This window comes from Cydia strobilella, chromosome Z (assembly GCF_947568885.1).
Source record: "Cydia strobilella chromosome Z, ilCydStro3.1, whole genome shotgun sequence".
NCBI classification, from domain to species: domain Eukaryota; kingdom Metazoa; phylum Arthropoda; class Insecta; order Lepidoptera; family Tortricidae; genus Cydia; species Cydia strobilella.
In genome coordinates, this window is record NC_086068.1 from 54,323,735 (window position 1) to 54,341,580 (window position 17,846).

The window sequence follows — 17,846 nt, forward strand, 5'->3', positions numbered from 1 at the left end:
TACTTTACCTTAGGAATTAATATTTACACTCAGTAAGCACTCTGGTACTATTGACCTGATGTGTAACTAATAGTTAACATTCATCCAAGGACAAACTTACTTGTTAACCCAATGTAACAGTTGTTCATCGTGCTGCCGCGTGAACTTGGTATTGTCTTCCCAAGGGTAGTATAATGGCGTGGAGGTGCTTGGCTCGGGTTTTGTGTTGAGGCTGGGCCGGGGACTCGGCTCTCCGGATTCAGTGCCTTTTCTGAAACAAAATGAAGACGATTTAGAGTCTACTGCCCGTTGCAACGAACCGTCTTTTATTTTTGTATTGTATGGGAAGTTTCATAGTTCACTGATGAGTGAAGTTGATCAGTCCGTCAAGTGTGGTAGGTACAACGGGCCCTTATAGAGGTCGCCAATTTTTATTTTTATGTCACAATACCAATTTATTAATCTGTGACAATACGCCTTTGCGATCGGGGCCTAAGGTAAAACGAAATAGTTACTTTTACCTTGGTACACAATTCGTAATCATCCTGATATCCTCACAATCTTTCTGCATTTCCTGGGTACGGTTAGAACTGACATTGAGGGGCGGACCGTACGCAAGCACATACAGTATCGATAGAACCACGCCGGAACTTGAGTTGAAAAGTGTGATTCGGTCGAAGTTTGTTGTTACTATAATATGCATTGCTCTTTCAAACTGCTACAACCCTATTTTTTCTAATAAGCATTCGGCGCTCTTGCGAATTCTGCCTAAATCTATCTAAAGCTAGAGTTAATCGGCTCTTACCTGGGTACCCAAGTGGTAAGCTGGTCATCTCTCATCCTGCTTAACTTGACATCGTCTTCCCACGGGTAATAGTGTTCTAAGCTCCCCTCTTCCGGGTTATAGACTCCTAGATCAGCTAATCGTTTCCTGGCTTCGGCTAGGAATGGCATTGGTAGGGGTGTTCGTTTGATAAGGGCGTCGGCGGTTCGTACGCAGAGGCAGTACCGTTTGAACCAGGCCCAGCGCGCCGCGTCTGAGCCGTGGCAGACGCGCGAGTCGAGACGTAGGCCGCAGGCTAGCAATGCGAGTTCCTGGGGAAAGGAAACATTTTTGTATAAAACCGTTTATTTTTAACGCATTGAGTGCCGGGAACCCGCTCGGCGGGTTCTCTGCTTGTAGTCGCTTTACAAAGCGAGAAAAAGTTGGCAGTGAATACGTTAAAATTACAATGAATGAATGTGAATTATTAAGTACAATGACGCTTAAGGAATTGCACTTTAGCGTTTCTAAATGCAAAACGGTGTAATGATACTATAAGCAGACTCATGCAACTGATACACAGGCAGTGATACATAGTTCCAATATACAGTAGAACATCGATAGTACGGAACACAAGGGGAACGCCAAAAAGTTTACGAGTTTACGTCTTATGTAGGTTTTGTATAACTTCTTGTTCGTCTTAAAGGAAGTATTTCGAGATATGGTTTTGGGGTTTGATGTTATGGAAAGCATTAGCAAGCTCAGAGGCAGTTTAGGACCAGTGGTTAGATACCCACGGGCACGATAAAAACTAGGAGATTTGTGTTTTGCAAAACGCTACCTTCAAGTATTGCGTATGCAACAAATGCGCCCCCAAATGCACAGCGGTCTCTTCAAAGTCGTACTGGTCGAAGAGTAAACTGGGTAGGTCTTTGAGGGAAGGCGGCATTGCGCCTACCGGTTCGTTGTTAGCGCAGATCACGCCGCGCAGACGTCGCACGCACCACACTCGAGCGCGCCACGCTGTACAGAAAAATATCTGTGTTATGAAGTTTCACATTATTTACTCGGAAAGTTTGGGGAGAACAAAGTGCAAAGTAACTATTTAGACTCGCCCAGAAAGAAGATGGAACATTCTGAAAGAGGTTACTGAGATTTCACAAGAAAGATTGTGAAATACATAAATGTAACACTGAAAGTTCTTTATCACGGTCCGAACCGGTTTAGATAGTATACGTACATAGAGTGGGCATCTGAGCACAAGTAGCTAGGGCCTCGGCCAGGCGCGGCGCCATCTGGTGGTCGTTGGAGATGGTCGCGAGCAGCGGCCCGTCGAGCAGACGCCACGCTAGCTCCACCGACGGACGGGAGAGTACGAACCGGTCAGAACCGGTTTCCTGTAACAAATTTATTAGTGTTAAATTGAAGAGTGACACTGAACATCGAAGTTACCATTCAGTTAAATTGTCTATTTAATGAAATTAGCATTTTAAAAGAAAAAATTTGACGTAATTTTAGTTCCACAGCCTTCAGAAGGATTTAAATGATAAAAAGTAGTTGCTAAGCTAATGTTTTCGATGTATATGTATGAGAGTATAAATGAGATACTAACATATAGCGCTATCTTTGGTATCGTCGGGCAAGCGGAGAACCTCCAACCCCATCCGTTTACGGAGCCGTCGCTTTTGAACCGCCACCTTAATTCGTCACCTGCAAAATAAATAAATATTATAGGACATTTTTACACAAATTGACTAAGACAACGATGTAAAAATTATATAAATACTTAAAATACACAGAAAACAACCATGTGTCAGGAACAAATATCACACAAATAAGTAAATGCCTTTACCGGGATTCTAACCCGGAACCATCGGCTTCATAGGCAGGGTCACTACTCACTACCCACTAGGCCAGACCGGTCATCATAATATTACATTACAGCATTAATAAACAGTTGCATTAAAAAAATCATTTAAATTAATTAAGATTATGTATTAAACGGTACACACTGGAGTATAATTATCAAGCTAAAAAAACTCAAATAGTCTAGTTAAATAAAATTGCTCACTCCTACTAGCGTATCCGATATACTCTTAGTAGTCTTAGTAATAGCGGCCGTCTCTTCGTTTTACTCTAACATGAGTGTGTTCCTACAGCTACACAGAATAGATATCTCACCCGGTACTATGATCTCGTCCTCCCAATCAGACGGGTCCCGTCCGGAACGGGTGGCTATGACTCGCCCGGCAGCGTCTGAGATCGTCAGCGGGTCGTTCCGTCTTTCCGTTGAGCAGCCTTGCTCGAACATTACGCGGAGTGATATAGCTCCTGGTATCTTCACCACGCCTGGTACATTAATAGTATAATGTCAGCACTTACACATAATTTAAATAAAATCAGAGCACTCATATGACAAGTACCACCAATTTCTCATTAGAAAAGGCGGTTTTTACCTAGCATGTAAAAATTAACGTTAATAAGAATGTTTCATCATCATCATATCAGCCTTTTATCGCCCACTGCCTGAGCATAGGCCTCTCTCCTAATACACCATTTGTCCCGGTCCTAAGCTAATCTCATCCAGAAGTGACCCGCAATCTTCCGGATGTTTGTAAACCGAAATCACGTTGTTCAGTGTGTGACAAGCTAGTGCTATAACTATAAGGCGAGCACCGATGATAATTATACCCCATATCCAAAGGGTGAAAAAAGAAGCCCCAGCTGATAGAATGTTCGTCCGCAGGTCTGTCTGACAGCTGTTCATCTCGAACACAGTATAGATGCAGTTCAGTGTGTATTTTTCTATAGTGTCTGCAACAGCAAATTCACCTGATATATCCGTGTCGTCGGGGTACGGGTGCGGGCTCTCCACGGTGACGGCGCGCGGCAGCTGCTTCTGCGGGCCCGCGCACGCCTCCTCCAGCTCACACACGCACACCTCGATCACCATGTCCGCTACGGCTGGCTTGTGGGCGCAGAGAGCTGAAGGTACATTGACACATGTTGAATTTTATAACTAAATCTAGTTAAATAGATGGAAAATGAGCAATTTATAACAATAGGAAACTTGAAAAATATATGGGAATAATAAAAAAATACAAGACCTCAAAGTTCCCATATTATTTTTTTACTTTCAAATGGGAAAAAAATTATGATGCCATTCAATTCCTTAAATTTTATAAAATAAAATTGTATAGCAACAATGCATAAACACAATATTTCAACGACAAAATCGCAATTTCCTTGTTTTCCATACATCGAACCGGCTTCTAAGCAATAGCGACGTTACATGGTGACGCCATGATGTATTGCCATTTTGTTAGAAGCGTTTCGTCAGTGAAGTGCGGGTGCCAGACAAACAAACCTAATCGACTAATACCATGTCACCCTCTTTTCACTTTCTCCTCTCATCTACTCAAAGGTTAACTGGAAGAGATCCCTCAAAGGGATAAGTTCGCCTTTGTACATCTTATTATTTGTACCATGTAATTTTTAATGTGTATATTTGTACAATAAAGAGTTTACTACTACTACTACCATTAATAAAAATTTGTCAAATACCCTATTTTATGAAGTAATACGGCCAATAGTGTATCTATGCGTGGGTGAAGCGGCTATTCACCAATGGTATCGCACCCGTCCCTTAGCAGAAGTAGCTAGTTATTTTGTTGATCCAAAGGTCATGTATGAAATTTTCACGAAATGGAAATATTTAAAGTAAATCAACAAAAGCTCGCGCCCAGCTTCGACGTGAAATCGTCCAGTGCTATCTACAACACATCGTAAACACGTTGTACAATAAGTATAATCATTACACACCCATAAGCACATCAGTGATGGTTTTCACAGCGTTATTGGCGTCCGGTATTCGTCCGGCAGATGCTAGCTTGAGCAGGTCGACGAGCGCTCGCGCGTCGGTTTCGCCCAGTTGCGATGTGAAATCGTCCAGTGCCATCTGAAATAACCACCGTTTATAAGGGTTCCGTACCGTACCCAAAGCACAGAATAAATAATAGTACTAGGTACAGAAGCCGTCTATTACGACGGTAGCGTATGCGCGAACAGGCGTCCGTTCCGTAGCTGTTGGTAGCGGTGCGAGGCAATTACTATGGCTAGACCTCAGAACTGGGGGCGGCCGCATGTACTTGTAGCGGCGCGACGAAATCGCGGAGTGAGTCACGCCTGCCCAAAGGGTAAAAACGGGACCCTATTACTAAGACTCCACTGTCCGTCTGTCACCAGGCTGTATCTAATGAACCGTGATAGCTAGACAGTTGAAATTTTCACAGATAATGTATTTCTGTTGCCGCTATAACAACAGATAATAAAAACAGAATAAAATAAATATTTAAGTGGGGCTCCCATACAACAAACGTGAATTATGAATTAAGTTTCTGATTTAAGTCACAAGGTGACGGACCCTCTAACGCGCATGGTCTTTCTATAGACACAGCTTAACATTAATATAATTTGTGGGAAGTGGTCTAACCTTGGGCGCCTCCGCTTGCTGCACTGTCATAGTGGCGGCGGCGACGGAGACCGCGCTAGAGGACATCACGGCGGAGTGTCGAGACGATATCGACCCGCTTAGCGGACTGCTGGCACCGCTCTGTAACGACAACGATGGAAATATTAGCAACACATGAATAACACAATTTGCATTTTGTTTATTGTAGCGTAGTTACTGAGAGTAGTTTCATACTTTCAGCTACTTATATATAACTAGCTTCGCACGGGTGTAATGCTGTTGTATTATACATATAAACCTTCCTCTTGAATTACTCTATCTATTTAAAAAAACGCATCAAAATCCGTTAACAAAGAAACGTTTAGGAGATTAATAAAAATAAAATCTTTTATTTCTTGCATGGTGTAAAATAATTTATTTTAAATACAGTCAAATACCTTATAAATAAATGATAAATGAATAGGGATAACCTCACCTGTAAAGTAGTGCGGTCAGCGGGCGCCTCACCCCCTCCCGTGCGAGCGTCTGCGTCCGTGTCCTCGTCCTCGATGTCCACTCCGGCGAGCACGGGAGCGCCGGTCGCGCACGCTTCGTGGGCGCGAAGAGCCTCCACTAGCACGCTTCGGGCCTAGTAACACAGACATATGTAGATGTTGTTATTAGTCTTGCCGCGGGCTTTAAAACCGGACGCTATACATCAAAAATCACTTGCGTGTCTATGTGTGAACGGCACGTCTGTACACGCGGCAAGCGTCATTGTGTGAGTAAGTTGCTTTAAAACAGTATTGAGCGATCGGCAAAAGGTCGTCGATCTGCTGTCGCGGGGTGAGGTAATTCGAATCGGGGCGGGGCGGTGCGTGGCCGTTCTGTATGATAATACTATTACCGAATTTACGAAATCGCTAACGTAAAGGTGAAGTGTCAACGCGTGGTACGGCTATAGTTCTAGGTTGGGAGATGGTGCGAGTAGAATAGTCGGGAGTTGTCAGCGTTGGCTGGGAAGGTGCTGAATATTTTTATGTGAGATGGGAGCCTGTAGTGCCGGAGGAAGAGGCAGAAGACCAGCAACCTTGTGGCCCAATGTCGAAAAAGAGATGACACAAAACCTGACAACCCAGGATAGATTGTCCTGGCGCTGACGTACAGTCCCCTGCAATAATATGTTACACAACGAAGGCCGCAAAAATATCTGACACAATCTTATTTTGTAGAGCCATAAGAGCGCGTCATATTTTTGCAGCCATCGAAGAGTAACATGTTATTGCAAGTGACTGTACGAGGGGGCCGGACCCCAGCTGAACTGGGAAATGGGCTGGACAAAGAAGAGAGTGAGCCTGTATTCCCGATTGCCAGAAGCTAAGTAACTAACTCCCTTAAGTACCATTCATTGATTTCATTAAATTACATCATTATTCAGTAAGTCATAATGCTAATGATTGACTGAATGGACTAGACTCAACTTACAAATTCTCTTAGAACGTACCTGGGTAATATGAAGTCCCAGTAAAATAAGGGACAGTGCGTGCTGCACAGTTACTGGTGGTTCGAGCGCCAAAGCAGCCGCGGCTAACGATGGTATCGGCTCCTGCCGCTCTTCTACCATGGTCTCTTCCGAATATAGACCTGTGAACGTGAAGGTTTTATAAAACATCTGAGGCCTAATAATCATTTGAGAAAATTCATACTATAATATCAACCTTCGTGCATTCCCAATGACGCGCCGCACACGATAGACGTGGCTCACGTGGCTTTTAAAGCTTTAAAGTGTTGTATTTTAAGGGTAAAATGAAATATAAGTGGTGTCATCGTCGATGGTAATCAGTAATTACCAATGATAGTTGTATTTTATTTTCATAGTGGGTGGTCTGAAAAGCAGTATGTGTCAGGTTCACATGCAAAAATGTTTTCATTAAACTCTCACTATTCTTGGAATTCTATTGTCTTCGTTCAGGATTCTAGTAACTATACTCATTCTCGCCGTAACTGTATAATTTGGTCCATTGAGACAGATACTACTCTTATAAATAAATGTAGTGAAAAAATAGTAAATTGTACAACAAGGGTATAAAACGATTTTTATCCGAGGCAATTTATTGGTTCGAGCGCAGCGAGGACTAATATAGTCGAGGGTAAAAATGGACATTTATGCCTGAGTTATACACTCTGCTTTTCACTTCGAGTGTGAGTAAAATATACAAAAATATCCAATATTTTAGGTAATTTTACCGTATTTATTCAAGACTAAAGTAAATTGTACTCGGTTGTGTCGGTGTCGCGGGGCACGCCAGTCGGGCGCGCCTCGGCAGGGCTGGCAGTTTGTATGGCAGATTTTGGACTTTATTGCTAAGTCGTAATCGTTATAGATGATTTTACTTTATGCTCTAGAACATAATAAGCAACTTTATGTCGTCTATGCACGACTTAAAGTCGAACTTTACGAGCATGAGAAGTGGAAATGTGTGAAGTGAAAACTTGTTTTTTTATTTTTGTTTGTGCTCTTCATGTATATTTTTTTGGTTTGGTTAACATGTTTGTATATAATTAGGTATTCTATGTGTGTAGCTTTGTAATGTTTTAATATGTATCTTTGTGTGTTATCTGTCGTGGCATCACCGAATGGGCCCTACGGAAGACCAGCGCTGGCTTTATAGCTAGCATTATGCTGAGTTGGATCCATTTCGTGATGCACACTTGATGATCTCTTCTTTTCTTGCTGTTGCTGTCTGTACATGTTCGTACTTGTGTTGTGATCGTCACGAATAAATGTCTTTTATCTTTTATCTATCTTAAAATATTTTTTCTTCTCTATTAGGGACGGACGCAGGTACGGTGTAGTACTGGAGCCCGCGGTCGGTGCACTGACCTAGGGCGGTGGCGCCCAGCGGGTCCCGCAGCACCGGGAACACGAGCGGCTCCTGCACGGGCGCGCGCTGGTCGGTGACGGGCGGCCGCAGCGACCACGCCGCCGAGTGGCTGGAGCCGGCGGCGGCGCGCTGCACGCCCTCCACGCCGGCGACCAGCGCCGGCCGGCGGTTCACGCATGTCGTGCCGTTGCCCTGCTGCCCGTGGTCGTTATCCCCCCAGGCCCACACCTGCAATACGAAACGATGAATACTCAAAGCTGATCATTTTTAGGGTTCCGTACCTCAAAAGGAAAACACGGATCACTGGTGCGTCTGTCTGTCTGTCTGCCTGTCTGTCACAGCCTATTTTCTCCGAAACTACTACTGAAAACTTTATATTATATTATCTATATTTAGTGCCTTAGGTACATCGTTCATAATCATCACCAAAATTATACAAATAAGTTTACAGTAATAAAATTACAAATACATACAATTGTTATAATAATAGTTCACTGATAGAGAACTCTTTATTCTAACAACGAATAATAACCAAATTTAGTAAATATTTTTTTAAGTAAAACAAAATGCTCATTAGAATAACTTTACAGTCATAAAAATAAAACGATTACATTTAAAATTTGGGTATTTCATAAATTAATAACCACCTCTAGTTGGTCCCCATTTTAAACCATTTACTACTGGACCAATAAAGTTGAAATTTGGTACACATATGTAAGTTTGTGACCCAAAGACGGACGTGTAAAGTAAACAAAAGAATTTTAAACATGGGGAATACTTTTGGGTGTTAAAATAAATTTAAAAGTGGAAAAATTACTGCCTAAGGTAAGACTTGAACTCACGGCCTCTGGATCGATACTCCAGCGCTCTGCCAACTGAGCCACCAAGACCTCATCCATAGTCAGCAAATCTTCCCACTATATGGCTGGCGAGATCTACCGTAAGAGCGTTACACTTCTTAAACGGCCACCGGAGTTCCAAGTCATATTGGAAATTCACCAGTTACGATGTGCTACCCATTCTAAATTGCTATTTATGTTGGGTCTATAATTTTGAAAAAAATACACATAATAGTTGTTTACTTATAGATGACAGGAAAACCTATTAGAAATGTGCAGTCAAGCGTGAATCGGACTTAACTAGTTCGTTTTTGATCCGACCCCTACGGGTTCTTTAAAGACATTTCACTCACGTTTCCCATAAAAAAATACATTGATAAAAATTGTGTAATGTACGGAACCCTTGAAACGCGAATCCTACTAGCACTTGGCCGGTTTTTTTAATACACCACGCCAAATGCAATGTCTATAACCGTACCTCAAAAGGAAATAGTAGCCTTAGCCCCGTTCTAGGCACATTATTACAGCACCGCATGGAAATTGACATATAATGCATACATACACATATGTGCGGGACAAGACAATTACGAAAAGCTAAAGACAATACGTTTAATAAATAACCCGATCGGAAACAATCCCCTGAGAATGACTTCAAGCTAAATGACTAACCTGGTTGTCAGCAGTGACGGCGAGGCAGTGAAGAGCACCGACGGCCACATGAATAACCCTTTGCCCGCGCAGCGCTTCTACAATGGTTGGCCTTCGTACGTGGACGTCACAACCGTGCCCCAATCGGAAGTAGTCGCCTTTGCCCCACGTCCACACCTATGTAGAAAATAGCATGATTTAAATATGACACTATGGAAGCGCTACAACGAAGACTTATATCTATGCCTCGGCCGCCGGTTGACGCCGTGCGTTGATTCACATTGTATGGGAAAACAGCCACATTTCTAGCATAGGTTGTGATGCTACACGCAGCATACGACATCAACCAAAGACCAAGGCCTAACTCACCTAACTGTAACGCAACGCCACAATCTAGTAACAATAGTAGGAGGTACATTATATCAAAGAGATATTGATTGTAATAGAGAGGTAACGTCTATTAAATTAACGTGCCACCTAGTTTGACAGACGAAACAGATGGCGCTGTACTGCGCCATGTGTTTTGTGGTCACTGAATAGTCAAACATCAACATTTGAGAATCAGAGTTACCGCGTAATGTATGGAACCGTACAGCGGCATCATGTTAAGCTGTCAAATTCGAAGCATTGAAGTGTCTTATAAACGTATCTTTAATTATATTAAGACTACAGCATTATCTTTAAGGTTCTATTCAGTAGACCCTTGATAGATCAGTTTAAACTGTGTAACCAATGTTTACTATTTAAATTCTGGCTACTCTACTTACTTCTCCATCTCTAGTCAAAGCCAGACTGAACTGAGCGCCGCACTCCACTTGCACAACTCCGAGCGTGTTCAGCCTCTCTATATTCATTGGCAACGCGCACCCGTCCGAGCCGCCGCGGCCTAAAACAGAGAAACATTCAACTGCTCTTACCACAGACAAGTTGGTAAACAAATGAAGAGAACAGGCCGATACCCGGCGCCATACTTGTTTAACTTTTTATGGTGTTGACAAGGATTCATAAAATTGGGAGGGATAATCCTGTATAGATTTCCAAGATCCTTGCTAAATTTCATAGATTTTTGTTACAACAATGAAAAGTTATCGCCAATCACAAGTACGGCGTCGTTCCACTGTGCGGCGCCAGAGTTGAGGTTCCGCATACATGTCGCAACTACATGTCATCTAATGACAGAGGGGTTTTGAAAAGAGCCAACAGCAAGATTGGCCAATAGATTTTTCAACATAAAATATTATGCTCTCAAATCACATTCACTCAATTGTTCATTCAATAGATACCATTTTTATGTACAAAGAGTACTTTATGTAGTTGTGTATGCAATCAAACATATCAACTTTCCTGATGTCACATAAATATAGGTACTTTACAAGAACTTTACAGGTGTTGGAATGACCATAAAACAATGTACAAACACTGGTTCCGTATGGTTTTTCACTTGGACTTTTCAAATGTTTAACACTTTTGACGAATTAGGCCAAAAGTGAAATACTTTTGCTTTTATCTAGAATACATGATATTTAATAGAAGCTACCAAAACATCCATTTGTGGGTTGCTGCATTACGATAACCTATGTAAATATAATTAATGCATGTTCAAATTTGAAATTTAAACTGAATCATTATTATTAAATACGTTTGTTGCCGAATAGTATAAACAAGTGTTATTTTTGGCCGCTTCTACTCAACACTCACTTAATTAACATTTAACTAACATTTACCGAAAAAGCTGACGGTGAACACGAACAATCAAATAAAAGAAAAATAAATCACTCACTAAAATATTTAGCATAAGAACAATACATCGAACGCATAGGAGAGGTATTGATACCGGAAATGAAGAAAGAGAAAATGACTATGAGTACCTATGATAAATATGTGATGTGTAAAATTTCTTTAATGTATAGGATAATTTATTTTATTTTTGTGTAATTAACTGTTTATTATAGTTGGTCAAGCTAATCTTGTCAGTAGAAAAGGTGCGAATTTAAAGTTTTCTATGGGACGATATCCCTTCGCGCCTACATTTTTAAAATTTGTTATTTGAACCAAACGAGGCATCATTCTTATGCTTCACGTGCAGTAGCAATTTATCGAAAGCAGTGCATTTAAAATGAAGGTGCATTTTGCAGCCATAGGACCGTACTACACTTTTAGAACGTATGTTAAACAAATTTGAAAAAAAAACCGTTTGTATCATGATTAACTGAAGTCGTTACTTTCATATTGACAATTTTAGATCCCTCAAAAGTATTTCGAAAATAGAGGACGTTACATAGGTACTTGAACATTTTGATGGACGTTATTCAGATAATTTAAAACACTTCGCCCGGCTCGCCCGATACCTTATTTTTCTGAGGTCGATTATAAATAAATATTTGCCATGGATGAAAGAATTATTATTTAATAAGATATTTTATTATTTGACAAGCATTTAGCGCCACTTGCACCATTCCACTGACCCGGGGTTAACCGGTTAAACCTGGTGTTACCATGGTTGTCAGTACAATTTGACATTTGGTTAACGGTTAAACCGCTTAATCCCGAGTTAGTGGGATGGTGCAAGTGGGCCTTATACTCCTGGTTACAAACAACCTAGACGACACGAAGTAATAGTAATATGTAATTTCTGAAGAGTAATAAGAGATAGATGTGAAAAGTCAAAGAAACGACAACCCGAAAACTTTTATTTGATTCTTCAACTTTGCACTAGGGTTAAATACGGTCACGCAACATCTAAAGCCAATCGCGCAGTGTATTACGGGCCTAGAATGGATGGAACATTTACCTAATTTACCGAAATCACCGTCTCCCCACGAGAACACCTTGCCGCAGGCCGTGAGGGCGAGCGTCTGAGCATCGCGCGACCCGCACGCCACTTGGACCACACGCACGTTCTGGAGAGCTTCGACCTGAAAACACAGGGCAGATAGTTAACGTCACTGATTTTTCGACGTTAAACAGACAGGCGTTTTTCTGTCACTTACCAACTTTGGCGACAGTTGCGTGGCATCGTCCCCGTGTCCCAGCCGGCCATACTCGCCCATGCCCCACGTGTAGAGATGTCCGCGCGCGGTCACGCACGCGCTGTGAGCAGACCCGCAAGCTATGGATATCACGCGTTCGCCAGCTAGAGATTCTATCAGTTTGGGAGCTTCAAGGGTCTGTTTGTTGCCGTGTCCGAGCTTGCCGTCTTCGCCTTCGCCCCAGGAATACACCTGGAAATAAAACATAGTGTAAGCGCCTTTTGTTACGGCGAAGATGGTTCGTATTGTTCGAGCTCAAGTTACTCGTATCTTATCATTGACATGATGATTGCTGCCCACTCTTAAGCCTTGGTCTATCCTTGGTTTTATTCTATGAAATCTTGCTGTCTCGTAAGACACGTACGTAAAAAAATGCGTAGATAATTGACCCCCACTATTCAAAAAAGTTTCACCTATCTCTGCAGCTGACTACAGTATGACACCATATACAGCAACGCTCTGTGCGAATTCGCTTGGCACTGGCGCTGAGAGCATCGACCGCTTAAGTTGGTTCACCAATGTATGTTAAACAGCGATGGGTTGACGTGTCGTAACAACCTTTAACGCTTACGCCTCATGTATTGACGTTGACAGCACCGACTGCCATACACTTGTGTTTCCTTCAACCAATGTTTGCCAGAAAGGACAAAATCGAGCGAATACACTTGATATGTTTTATTCTTCATCTTCAAATTCTAGTTGCTGACTTACTTTGCCATCGGCGGTGAGGGCGAGCGCGTGTTTCCCTCCCGAGTGGACAGCGACGCGACGTACGAGCACGTGTGAGAGATGCGGGTTGGCGCGCGGTGTGGACACGTTGTTGCTGTGACCCAGCCCGAGGCGGCCGTTGGTGCCCTCTCCGCAGGCGTAGAGCTGGAAAGGTTGAACATATCGTACAGATTGCTATCTTTACAAAGATAGGACAAGGAATGCGTTAATTGCAAGTGTTACATAATTATATTTAATAGAGACCATGCGCATTGGAGGCTCTGGCATCTTGTGGCCTAAATAGGAACTTAAACTTGACAATGACATTTTAAGCCAAAGCAGGTGCTGCCCCTACAATTCACATACGCTCACTCAAGCGTTTGTGCGTCTGCCTTGTTGATGTTGTTTAAATCGGAAACTTTAACTTGACATTCACTCTTCGCATCAAGATTCAAGGATTTCCTTCGCTGCCACCTATGCTCATATACATATATTCAGCATTAACGAAACGACGATTAAGAAATATATAAAAAATCTCGCGGATCCAGTGACTCGAGTGACAAGCACAAGTCACCCGCGCAAGTAACCCGTGTAACTGTTTTGCTACAGTAAAGGAACAGACTAATACAAATATTTGCGCAAGTACCCGACGTCTTTATCTACTCCAGTTAAATCCTTCGTGTGTAAGCACCACGACCCTACTCACTACTTACTTTCCCATCATGCGACACGATAAACAGCGTTTTTGAGCCACCAGCGATATGCACAGGCTTGAGCGCGCTGAGGCCGGGAGAGAACACGGGCACCTTCACTTTGGAGCCTTTCACACCACCCAACTGGTCTTTGTCGTTTAGGCCCCACACGTATACCTATAACGGAAAATAGACTGTATAAGCAGAAGGTTTAGGCGCTGATTTACCTGATAATTAGGCTAACATCAAGTATGTACCTTGTCCGATGGATTTAGGGTCGGTTGCACCAAACCATTTGTCACCGTTAAAACATTCAGTAAATTTTATCGTATGGGAAGTTTCATAGTTCACTGCTGAATGGCGTCCGCTAATTATGGTAGGTGCAACTGGCATTTAGACTCTAAAGGCTCAGATAGAAAGTAGAAGAACTCGCATGCGAATTTAGTTACATTGCTGACTACTGAGGCACAACCAATCCAACCGATTGATCAAATCCCGCAATGTACCGACTCGCATGCGAATTCTCGCACCATCTAAATGAGCCTTAACCTTTCGGGTTTAATGATAAGTTTAAAATTTGGAAGAGTTACTTTTGGGCAATCGGCAGGCATCACAGGAGGATTGTTATCAACGGACACTGCTCCGGTAGGATTGTCTTTTTCCATCCAATCGTCCGCTATGAAATTCATACTCTGAAAATAGAGGGTATAAGATTAAAGTCTGCAATCCAATTTGAACATGCTCTCTAAAGCCTTGACTTGACAATAGAATGATGATTATTCAGATGTTTGTGACTTGTGAACTTGGCTACACTTTTAACTGACTTTCAAAAAGGAAGATGTTCTATTCGAAAAACTGTGACAGGAACGCTTACCTGTACAATGTCAGTATAAAGTGGGTTCGTTCTGAATCCAGTGATGTAAAGCCCGTGTACGCGACAGTCTGCGTTCACGTTGCGATTCTGTTTGATGCTGATCTCTATGCAGGTGTAATGCTAAAAAACAAAACATATTATTTTTATGTGCTGGCGTATTTTCAGGTTATACAAAGTAGAACATCTAAATTTAACTGCTAAGGATTTTTAACAGAGGTTTATGGATGTGTATAATTTGTTCATTTCACTTATTTCACGTTTGATGAACATAATGTTTAATAAATTAGTTTTTGCACAACTAAGTACGTATATTAAGAAAAACTGACGTAGCGTCTTCGAATACTAGGTACTGCCCTTTTCCATTTATACGAGAGAGTGGCCGGCGCACAGGAAATGACAACCAGCGGCGTCAGGGCGGTATCCTCGAAGCTGTTACCCAACTATTATAGTCGACCAGCAGCTGTGTACCTTCTACCTGCGCCAGACAGTACAGGCAGTCTATGGCGTCATTTAAATTACTATCTGTGCCTTATAACAATTAGCTTCATGCATGAATTTATTTTTATTTTTGGATTCATAATTTATATCGTTGGAACACCGGAAATGATAAAAATACTTTTGTAAACCTTAACTTTATTTTATTAAAAAATATTTAAAATGTTGAAAAATTTTGAGCGGTTGAAAAGCTCATAATTTTTGGCGCGAATTCGACAGAGCGTGATGACGTCACACTTTGGGCGATCCAACTGACGTTTGCTACTAATGACACTAATCTGTCGAACGCGTGACGTCACGTGGCTTTTCGAGCGTTTCGCTCACTAGCTTTTCGCGGGCAAATTTTTGTACTTTTTATTTATAATTTTAAGTAATTAAATGGTAATTTAAAAACGGAAATGCATTTGTAACATGATATAACGGTAACAAACATCCGAATAAAACATATTTCGTTCAAATATAAACTTCATGCATGAGGCTAATTAGTCACTAACCAGCTTGCAGTCGACTAGCAGCTGTATTTGGGCCAGATGCTGCAGCGGTCTGTCTCTAGACGCCGGGGCACACGGCACGGCTGCCAGCGGCGTCAGTGCGGCGTCCTCGAAACTGCTGCCGGCGCGGACGGCGAGCGCGGCCGGCCCGTGGCTGCCCGAGGGGACGCCGAGCCCTAGCCGGCGTACTACGACGCCGTTTCGCATCTCTATGCGGATCCAATGCTGGAAAAAGATAATGAATGAGTCGCTTAAAAGTTCGAATATAAAAATTTAGAATTTTTTTCAAACGAAAGACACAAACAGCCATGTTGAAATGGTACATTTCAGTGCAAGTGTGGAAAATGTGTTATTATTTACGAGTCCCGATATGTCTTAAAAGACACGGGACACGTAAATAAAAAACGAAAAAATCACATTAAACCAAATATCGGTTACATAAATATTACACTTACAGTTACGAATTTTCCCTTGAACTTAAATGATATTGTATATTATGTATTATTCAGCACTATATAAACTACGTTCAGCGTTGATTTACATTGCAAAAAATAATCCGCATTTCATACAGAAACACTTAAAGTTGCAATTTAAGTTAATTATTTTGATACAACTAAATTTTAAGTGAAATGAAAATAGCGGGCACCGCGTTTACTTTTTAATTTTTATTTTCTTCTGTTAACGACAGCCAACGTGGCAATAATAGTTCCATTCAGCCAAATAATAAAAAACTTTTTAGTGAAATATCGTATTATGTAAAGTTTAAAACCTGCGCATAAAACCTGCGTTCGATTTATCTGGTACCGTGAACATTTAGGGCCTGTTTCACAATGTCCAAGTAAAGTATTGGATAGCTAATTAACAAATAAATTAACTGTCAAATAAAATTTCCTACAAAAACAGCATGTGTATAGCAGTTAAGCTTATTTGGAGATTGTGAAACGCTAGCGATGACTTTGTTCGTCAGATAAGTGGCAAGTAGCTTATTCAGGAGTCAATCTCACCTGTCCCGTCCCGCTCGCGCTCTGCCAGTAAGTGTGCGGTTGAGCGTCGAGCAACCTTCGTGCGCCGGCTCCTGGCCGGCAGGAAGATACGCGAATGACTCGAATGGCTCCTCGCCAGTTCACCGTGGTACCGCCGGCAGTCTCGCCCCATTCCGCTGTGAATTTAAGTAAAATAGTTTATGATCTAGGAACCAAGAGAAATACAAGAGCACGGCGCAACGACCCGAAGTGGATCTTGGCCTCCGACACCAAAGACCGCCAACGCCATGCTGCGGCATGGAAAAAATTTGAATTTTGTCGACGAAGTTTTAATCCAGTGGTCAAGGGTGCCGCCGGCAGCGGGGCAAGGCCCAAGCTGCCGGTGGTCAGGGCCGCAGAGTGAGGAACCGACGTACTATACGCGCCGTGTCCAAAATCACCGACTTCTGCATCGGACCCTTGATTTGTCATGCTCTTGGCCGGTTTTTTTAAATATTTGATCTGCAGGTGACTAAACTTGCTTATTCTAAACTAAAAAATTGAGTTATGATGAACAACTAAATACCGACGTTTTCTTAAATCGTCTATTTTTTATTCTATTCTCTTTGTTAACTTAAACACCTTGTAGCTACTAAAGTATTGATCGTAGAGTAAAAATCAATATGACCTAATTTGTAGAATTTTTTATGTAGAAACTTGTGTGGGAAGTAATTATAATGCTATTCGTACAGATATTTGAGATATGAGTAAAAATCTGAAAGTAGGTACTTTCAAACCCGAATTCGCAAAAAAATATTTGGGTGTTTTATACATTTTGGCTGGTCCATTTTCTATGGGTGTAAATATTTTTTTTCGCGGTTTCGTGTAATGTAGTAAAAGTTGCTCAGTACAATCCCAAAACCTCCCTGGCAAGGGGAATACACTTATTATTTAGTCACCGTGTATAGGAACAATGATCGTCGAGTCAACATCCCACATGGCGGTTATCTCGTGAGCCAAATCTAGGTACT

General features: G+C 41.9%; 1 protein-coding gene across 1 annotated transcript in view; it reads right to left on the reverse strand.

The window, feature by feature from the left end:
* LOC134753893 (probable E3 ubiquitin-protein ligase HERC2) overlaps nt 1-17,846 on the reverse strand; it is a 94,959-nt gene that overhangs the window by 18,501 nt on the left and 58,612 nt on the right. Inside the window, exons 51-72 of the mRNA XM_063689855.1 lie at nt 16,858-17,012; nt 15,857-16,078; nt 14,868-14,987; nt 14,584-14,685; nt 14,015-14,170; nt 13,305-13,466; nt 12,555-12,785; nt 12,356-12,479; nt 10,332-10,450; nt 9,586-9,741; nt 8,077-8,305; nt 6,697-6,836; nt 5,689-5,841; nt 5,235-5,354; nt 4,565-4,700; nt 3,575-3,727; nt 2,924-3,091; nt 2,355-2,452; nt 1,983-2,139; nt 1,584-1,765; nt 785-1,074; nt 101-250 (exon numbers count right to left, since the gene is read on the reverse strand). Coding sequence (XP_063545925.1) covers nt 101-250; nt 785-1,074; nt 1,584-1,765; nt 1,983-2,139; nt 2,355-2,452; nt 2,924-3,091; nt 3,575-3,727; nt 4,565-4,700; nt 5,235-5,354; nt 5,689-5,841; nt 6,697-6,836; nt 8,077-8,305; nt 9,586-9,741; nt 10,332-10,450; nt 12,356-12,479; nt 12,555-12,785; nt 13,305-13,466; nt 14,015-14,170; nt 14,584-14,685; nt 14,868-14,987; nt 15,857-16,078; nt 16,858-17,012 — 3,523 coding nt within the window. The remainder of the gene's footprint in view (nt 1-100; nt 251-784; nt 1,075-1,583; nt 1,766-1,982; nt 2,140-2,354; nt 2,453-2,923; nt 3,092-3,574; nt 3,728-4,564; nt 4,701-5,234; nt 5,355-5,688; nt 5,842-6,696; nt 6,837-8,076; nt 8,306-9,585; nt 9,742-10,331; nt 10,451-12,355; nt 12,480-12,554; nt 12,786-13,304; nt 13,467-14,014; nt 14,171-14,583; nt 14,686-14,867; nt 14,988-15,856; nt 16,079-16,857; nt 17,013-17,846) is intronic.